The following is a 9,024-nucleotide window of genomic DNA, read 5'->3' on the forward strand; positions in this document are numbered from 1 at the left end:
ACTTCAGATCACTCAACCTCAAGAAGTTCCTCGGTTCTTTCAAATTTGGGGGGATTTTTCCACCTCCACAGAGGAGCACAATTTTAGCTGCAATGCAATATGTGTTACCGCGATACACACTAAGCCACACCACAGAGAGCAAGTTACTGCTCCTCTTACCTCTCCACAGAGGACTTAGCCCTGCCTTGCTCTTGGTAAGGGCAGTTTCTGGATTGAAGCTACTGGATTGGCTCAAAGCTCTTGAGAAGTGTTCATCCACTACTGAACCAATGTCTCCCTGGAAGTAAGTGAAAAGGACGCAGCGAGAGTTAAGGTACTCCATCTCAGCGGGCTGGTCTTTCTCATCGTCCTCTTGCTTGCTGGGAAGGGTCACTTCCAGAGACTCCTGCATCTTGTATACAGCTAACTTCTTCTGGGATTAAAAACAAAACAAACAAGACACGTATCACCGATGGCACTCAGTACAAGCTCAACATCTGGTTTCCTTAAAGAAAACTAATGAAATACATTACATTTGGAATACAGGGATATTTTGCACCGACATTTCACAAAGAAGAGATTACCAGTGCCACTTAGAGATTTTACTCCTCATACACAGATGGACCTGCTTCTCAGGCACGTTTCACAACCACAATTTATCAGCAACGGCTTTCACTCAATACCTTCAAAAGAAAACAGACTCTAACAATTCACTCCTGACTCACACCTGGAAAGAATAGTCCCATCAGTAAAGGCTACAGAGGTTGAGCCCAGCCCTGTGGACAGCAGGCCAGACACACAGTGTTTGCATCTCACCCATCTAGCTGAACACACACCAGGTTTTGCCAGCCATGCTTCCTCAGTCGAGAGCACATGGCCCCCTGGACTCTCTACATCTACTTGTTGCTGAAGGCATAGAGAGGGGAGAATTTGGTGCTTCCTGAAAAATTTTCAACTGCATTAAAAAAATTCACAAATGTATAAATTCTCAGTCACTGTCAAGTAAATTTTTTTATCACAGGAAGCTATACCTTGGGGTGGGGAGTAGGCTTTAGCAGGTGGAAAGTGAGGGGTTTTTTTGTTTGCTTAATTTGGGATTTTTTTTTTTTTTATTGGTTTGGGGTTGAGGGTTTTTTTCCCCCTTTTCCTTCTTTCTTTTTATTTTTTATACATCAGCTTCTGAAAAAAACGGACAAAATTCAAGTCAGAAAACAATACATGTGTGATCTGGGGAGAGAGGGGATTGACAAGTCTGCAAACATATGCAAAAAAATCCACCCCAAACCAAAAAAGAAAAAACCCACAGAGAAGTATATAAAAAATAGAACTCGCACAAGCCATCTGTGAATGGCTATTTCAGAATATTCTCTCTCTCTCTCAGATCAAACCTAAATGTCAAAATAAATGCGTGTGAAGATCCATTTTGCATGGAACATATTTTTCAGATGTTCCACTTTACAACTGTTTTCACAGAAAAAAAGTCTCCCTACAACAGTCAAGCTGCAGGAATCATAGCTTTAGCTAGCTAGCCATTTCCACAGCTGACTTTGCACACCAGCAGTTTCAGGAACCCAAGAACAACTACAGTACATCTGTAGAAGTATTTCATATTTTTTCTATAGAATTACAGTTTGACTTATCTTTTATGGTTTGCTTGGCGACACTTTAGCGCCGTCAGAATCTCTTTAAGTTTATGGCCTTTTTCCCTTTTTCCAAAGTTGCTCTAAAGAACTAAACAGCTGCACAGTCTATAAAGTTCCATTTATACAATATATAGGCTTGTCTGATTTAGAATTAATTGAAAGTTGGTTTTCTATCTTGTATACCATCATTATATTTATATTCAGTGCTTTGTAAAATCATATAAGGCAATACAAATTGTTTCATTGTGAAACAAAATAGATCCTCTGGGACTAATTCTTAATTATGAATGGTGATGAAAAAAAATAATTGTAAGAAAGAGCTATTGACAAGTGGAACTAAAATCTATTATACTAAAAGCTCATTGAAATTAAGCAATGTATCTGACATTACAGTAGGTTAACTAATAAATAGAACAACTCAGTAATACCTTTAATTCTGATGGTGTTACACTAACTGCAATGAGGGATGGAAGTAATTTTATTTTACAGTTTGGGATATCTACACAATGGTCTGTAATTCAAGTAATTCTATGCCTCACAAAGCAAGTTATATCGTGATTCTGCTTAGCACAAAAATTGTGGGATTTACTTTTTTAAAAAAAGAACGAACAAAATACAAAAACCACCACATAAAACAAATTCTACTAGAAACTAATTGCTACAAGGAAACATAGTCTGAGGCTCTGAGATTAATCCTTACAAGTGCAGAATTTCAGGTGAGTTATACTTTTTTTTTTGTAAATGCTTTGTACCTTCTGTAAACCAAGAAAAATTTTCCTAAGGTTTATTCCTGAAATGCTTACTCACTTATAGTGAACTTCATGGTTTTCCTAAGTAACCATGAAACGATGAGATCTTAGAAAGACAGAAATGATTATAGCACTATTGTATATACAGGAGATACATGCATTAGAAATCTGTAACACATCTACCTCAGTGACTTAATTGTTCTTAAAGGTGAACCATAACTCAGATCATCTTAAAAATACAGGACAAGTGGTTGGAGAGAGTGTTTGTTTGTTGGGGTTTTGTTTTTTCATTTGTTTTATTTTATTTTTGTCTTTGGTTGTGTTTTGGTTTTGTGTTTGTTTGTTTGTTTTTTGTTTTTTGTTTTTTTTTTTTTTTTTACCTAAAGACAAAGTATGAAAGAGATCCTTTATAGATGTCTAAATTTATATTGACTTATGACATCTCAGGTGCAGTGTATGTGCCAACCTTGAATACATGCAACACATTTAAAAGTTGCCTTCTATCATTATAGATACACTATCTGTATTTATACTGTGAGTATGCAAATACATACACAAGCACAGAATTATATACAGAAACACAATTTAATACAGCCCCTGGCTTGACTTGGTTATCAGGAAGGAAGTATTTCAATGTTCCTATACAGAGACTGGAGCTCAGGAAATTAAAACTTATCTCCAGAGTTGCTTCTCTGTGCAGGAATGTTCCCCCTTCCACAGCCCAAGACTCTAATTCATTTTCCATTTCAACTCTCTTCCCTCCCCTCTAGTCTGTGGGCAGTCATTACAAGATATTCTGAGCACTTGTTTGCTTTGAAAACATCAAATCTTACTCCTTTTTTTTTAATTGTTAAAAAAAAAATAATTACATTACTGATGGACAAATACAAGCTTTTGCATATGGACTGAAGTTTTTTGCAGGGAAAAGTTGTGTTTTGTGGTGAATTTTTTGCAAAGGATGAGAGTTCTAAATGAAAAGAGTTTCAAAACTGCATGAAGCCTGTGACCAGATACACATCTACTTAATTTCAGGAAGAAATTATCAGCCTGTAATTACAAGACTCTTTAAGTAGGCAACTACTATGAGTTAAAGTGACTCACAAACTTTTCCTTGTATGCAATATATATACACCCTTTCCATTGTATACTTCCTTTACTAACATTTGCTCCCCACTCTAACTCCTTTAAATGCTCTGCCTGCACACAAATTCCTTCTTACTTGTTCTGACCTTAACCTTCTTGTAGCATTTCTGACTGCTCCTGTGTGAGTAGAAAACTAAGATCATCAACAGCTAGATTAGTTTGTCCCACCATCGTGGGCTGGGGGAATAAAACAACATAAATGACAACAACAAAAAAGAAAAAAAAACAGGCTAGGTTTCTGATAATTAATCTGGGCTAGTGCAGTTCCACTTGTACTTTTGTCATATAAACAGTTCTGGCATGTATTTAAGCAGTCAACAGTACCTGTAAGATCTTTACAAAGAGTATTTTCTGACCAAACACAATGTTGTTTCTTCCCTATGTTCAGATCTCAAATACTTTCAGATATTCATGAATTACACCTCTCTCTTCCTTAAAAACTAGAGACTGAGATTAAGCAACCTCTGAAAAACCATAAACAAAACAAACACATGAAATCTCATCTTGGCTGAAACCCAAAATACGGAATTAAAAGTCAGCTTAGCATACTGAGAAATGGGGAAATCTAATGCCTATAGCACCTGATGCCAGTTTAGATAATAGACCTAAGTTTATGGCTGAAGGATGAGTAGTACAACTTCAGGGTAAATAACGTTGTTCAGCATGGCCTGAATTTTGCTTAAATCAACGTTATTTTTGTTATTTCATATGTTCACAAATACGTTTTTTCAAGGAGAATTTAAACTCTTAATGCAAGTTGTCTAACAAAAGATAACTAAAGGTCAATAGAAAATTAACAGTAATATGGCAATATTAAAGAGAAGATTTATGCTGGATAAGCATCATCCTGTCTTACGGAGCAAGAATGGTCACTTTTAGACCAAGAAAGTATGTGGTTCAAAAGCTCACAAAAAAAGACCCCTCTCTTAAAATGCCTGTTATTTTCTGACATGCCTTATCCAGAACCCAGCAAAACAGTTCTCATGCAGTGAAATTCTGGCCACATTAAAGCCAATGGCAAAAGTCCAACTAACTTCAAGGGTCCCAGATCTCACCCAGGGTTTCTGTTAAAAATGTCAGAACATTCCTCTTCATGGCATTGGGGAGAAAAAAAAAACCAAACCAAAACAAAACACTTCTGGCTGAAAACAGCTAGTACAGCTAGTAAGCAGTAAAGCAGAGAAACAACAAAGCTGAGAATGAGGAAGTTTTAGTTTAACCACATTTGAATCAAAAATTCAGGCCAGTTCTTATTTTACATATAAGCTGATTGCTTATTCCTACAACTTATTATCTCCATACATGCTGTCAACAGCATGTGGTCCTTTATGTTCCCAAGCATTTAAGTCTGGTGTGCCTGCGGCCACCTGTTACAAATTCTCCATTATAAGAGAAAATAAAAAATAAAGAATAACTACACTGAGGAAACACTATATGACCCTATCCTGAGAAAAAGACTATCATTTGACATAAGCTTCCGAGAAGGAATTTCAGCAACAAATTTGAGGCAAATCACGGACAGTTCTCTATTTGTGGAGCTGTCTGCCAAGCAGGCTCCTATTGATAACACAGAAAGTATTCAAGGAAGAAGACAATTTCAAGCAATCAGAGGATGGAATGCTGGGCCTAAAAGCGGTATTTACGGCATGCCCATAATGAAATGCTAACTTCTACCCTTGCAAATGAGCAAGCCGAGAGCAAAGCCACATACTTGCTTTCAGGTGAGCCACTGGATTTGCAGCAGTGGAGACTGGAGTTCCTGCTACACTCTGCTGATGGAGGGAAGTGGTGGAAACAGAATAAATTTATGTATCTTTTGCTGTACACCTAAAAAGAGGTGTACCACTTAAGTCTAAAGCTCTATTTTATGTAGATAGGAGATCAAATATAATTTGGTCCCAATCAGAATGGCAAAGTAAAGCAAGCTGAATTTTAAAAATCAGCAGTGTCTTCTGGGATTAAAGAAAAAGAGCCAACACAGGTCAAGACTTAAACCAGGTTTTACATCCTGTATTTGAAGAGGAGTCTTTAAAGGTGAGTTACATAGGTCTGATGCAGTTTTCAGTGAGATCAGTAGTAGGGCAACCACCAGGCTTCAGAAAAAGCCTTGAGAAAGCGCTTGAACTACAAAAACTAAATTCAAAGCTACCTTCTGCTGTTATCTGCTGTGTTAGATACTGGGAACTGCGACACAGTATAATAAACCCATCCTCAAAAGTTGTGAGTGTGTGATATAAAGAACTTTACTAAAAAAATAGATTACTGAACATGAATCAGGGTTTAGCTACAGCCAGCTGACATATTAAATGTGACTTTTTCTTGTCTGCGATGTTGTTAGTTTGGAAGAAAGAGTTCAGTTAGTGACCCAATCTGCTAATGGAGACAAGCTCTTATCAAGAAAAAGGCTGTCTACAGTACTGCCAGCAGTAAATCTTACTTGAGCATATCACAACTCCTTATGCAAGGCTTGATTTAGCAAGGACAGCATTGGCTTGGCTTGCCACATCGACATACCATGGAGAAATTCCAAAATGACCATTTTTACTGTAACCTCCCATTTCAAAGTTCTTAACCTCAGCTGTTAGTGAGCCAGGGTGAATCCTACCTTAGCCTCAGCTTGATCTACCTAGACTGACAGCACATGGCAAGTTGTCACGGTATTTCGTGAGCACCAGGAATACAACAGGATTCTTCACTGGTTATGTGATTCCAGACCATCTTCGAACCAGCAGCTCTAATCCCTAACCCAACCCACAGGAAAGTCAAAACTTAAAATTACAGTTGCACAGCTCTTACGCAAAGCATACAATGAAAGGAGTTTTAGATTTTGCCATTCTGCATGGCTTTACACTTACGCATGCACAGCTCTGTACCATGCCCAGGAGCACAGTCTAATTGTAACACAGGCACACACTTGCTTTATCTTTGGCAAAGGCACATGGAAACCCCAAATTATCTATAGAGTTAGGGCCAAATCCATTTTCATCAGTTCCTTCTGGCACCGTATGAGCACGGATATATCCATACTCCACTTACTTCCCTCCAGCAGACACCCTGGACTTCAGCAATCTCAAAGATCCAAGGTGCTAAGCCTCTACTGCCACTAACATTCAGTAGGAATTCATGCTTCAGTCCACTAAGCACTTTAAAAAAAAAAAAATTCATCTAAATTAATTTGCCAGCGAGTCCTTCTTGGCTATGTATTGGTGAAAGCAAAGTTTCCAGAAATTATGCATTGCTGTGCAAGGCACAAATCAGTTCTCTGCTGATTTTAAGGAAGTAAAAACTTCCTTAAAATATAATAGATACAGAAAAATAGATACAGAAATGTGGGAGTAACTTTAGAGCATGGTAACTTTAAAAAGGCATGATGAAGCATCCCCTAAAAAACAAACAAAAAAACAGTCACATCTGCATAATCTGGGTGCATGCTAGTCCATCATTTAAAAAATGATCTGTTATTTCAAACAAAAAAAAAAAAGGAGACATCTATTCAAACCCCTTTCACTGCAGAGCAGTGGCACCAGGCCAGCCGTTTGCTGTAGACAGTTCTGACCCAGGTATGCAGCACACGACCTACAGAAACACAAAGTGGTTACCTTCCCAGAGAGTCACCGCAGCCCAGAACTTGAGCCTATGCATCTGCAAGAGTAGCTCCACAGCTAAGGAGTTTGCCTTGCTCTTTCGAGGATAGCAAATGGACTCCGAAAGCTGGCATAACTAATAACATGTTTGTGACAGATATATTACAAATACCTATGAAGCTGTAAAATCTTTAGTTAGAATAACACACGTACATATCCTCACACTGAGAGGGAATGGAAAACCAACAGGAGCACAGATTGGAGAAGCTTTCTTTCTCAGGAAACAAACCGTTCTACCAGATACCAAAAGACAACAGAGTAGGACAGTGACACTGAAAAAAATGCTACAATGGAATCCTTGGGTATTTGAAAAGTGAGCTCCACTACATCAGCTCCAATGCACAGCTTTCTTTTTAAGATTTCCCACTAATTCTCTCCTTCCCTCACTTTAATTTTTTAAACACCATTTTAATTCCGGCAAAGAATATTCTTCAAAATGTTCATCATCCTCATGAAGAACTGCAGGAGCATTTTACATGTTGAACACATGTGTAAGAAAACAAAAACCTGGCAACAGATTCTTTATCCATATTTCTCAGGCTTTTAACCAGTTGATTAAATGTCCCTGACAGGATAATTCTGAAGAAAGAGAGACTTGCAAAATGTCATATGTTACCCAAACAATAAATCTTTTCACTACAACTACAGATGCATTTTTAATTTTACTTAAAAAGCATTGGATTCAGAGAAAATACATAAAATGCTGTAAAGTTCACAGCTGCTAGAATTAGAGAGTGCAACATTCTTAGTTCAGCAACAACAGCTTGGCTTTCCAGTCTGACATTTGACTAGTTTGTGAAGGCCCTCCAGCAACAAATATTTCATGAAAGTTGTCAACAACATGTAGGATAGCAAAGTCTAGAATGGTTTATGGTAGTAACACGATATATCATGCCAGCCACGACACATGAGCTGTATCAGCTCAACTAAGCTATCTATGTTTCTTTCCTTGCGCATCTACCTCCGCTTTTCCTAAATAGCATAACCCACAAGAACTCAGTTTATTTAAAATTAAATGTCAAGAAACTTTGGTATTCATTAGGGTGCCTCTGGGACATTTCATATATGGTGCTGCTTTCAGCTGATGGAGAAACTTCATGTTTCATAAAAAGCAACGCCACTTGAGCATGACACAGCTGCTAATGATCGTTCAATAGATTTTCACGTGCTATGTGTTCTACAGTCCAAATCTGGAAGAGAAAAGGAGCCAATCACCTATAGAGTTGAATGCCAAAAGGCTCACCAAAGTTTAAACTGTAGTTTTCTACTTCTAGGTTTATTAGTCAAAGAGTCAAGCTATTAGAGAATATTTATTTTCCATCAAAATCATACACGCTACCAACTGGAGCTCCAGTTCAAATACAAAAAAAAAAAGTTCATAACTGAAATTACTGAATTTTAGTATGAATGAAGGTTCTGCATGCTGTGAGCTAGATTACAGATTAAATAATAATGAAGGCACGCTGCAACAGACAAAACTCACAAGTTTTCCAGAGCTCACATTTACAGTGAAGCAACCTGGAAAACTTTGCTTGGGTATCACTTCTGCAAATGCGCTCTCCCTCTCTCAACAAGAAGAGAAACAATAATGCACGATAGGAATTTTAATGTTTTAGTCCATATTTGTGTCTCCCAGGCAAGCTGGTATAAGGGGTCACTTCCCATGTACGGAGAAAACAATCTTCATGGATAATAATGATAAAACCTTATGGAATGCAGCAACAACCAAAAAATGTATTCTCAGATGACTACATTAGGGCCAAGTCAATATTAGTCCCACTTCACCCACGCACTGCATAGTCTAAAAATGTTGTCAGCGTGATAAGAATTTCCTGATTCACTTTTTTTAAAAAAAAAAAAAAATTA

The 9,024-nt window shown here is 37.6% G+C and overlaps 1 protein-coding gene across 1 annotated transcript in view; it reads right to left on the reverse strand.

The window, feature by feature from the left end:
• VGLL3 (vestigial-like family member 3) overlaps positions 1-854 on the reverse strand; it is a 13,797-nt gene extending 12,943 nt beyond the window's left edge. The window contains exons 1-2 of the mRNA XM_008944474.1: positions 816-854; positions 160-412 (exon numbers count right to left, since the gene is read on the reverse strand). Coding sequence (XP_008942722.1) covers positions 160-412; positions 816-854 — 292 coding nt within the window. The remainder of the gene's footprint in view (positions 1-159; positions 413-815) is intronic.
• Between the last annotated feature and the right edge of the window lie 8,170 nt (positions 855-9,024).

This window comes from Merops nubicus, unplaced genomic scaffold (genome assembly GCF_000691845.1).
Source record: "Merops nubicus isolate BGI_N331 unplaced genomic scaffold, ASM69184v1 scaffold21317, whole genome shotgun sequence".
Lineage (NCBI taxonomy): Eukaryota > Metazoa > Chordata > Aves > Coraciiformes > Meropidae > Merops > Merops nubicus.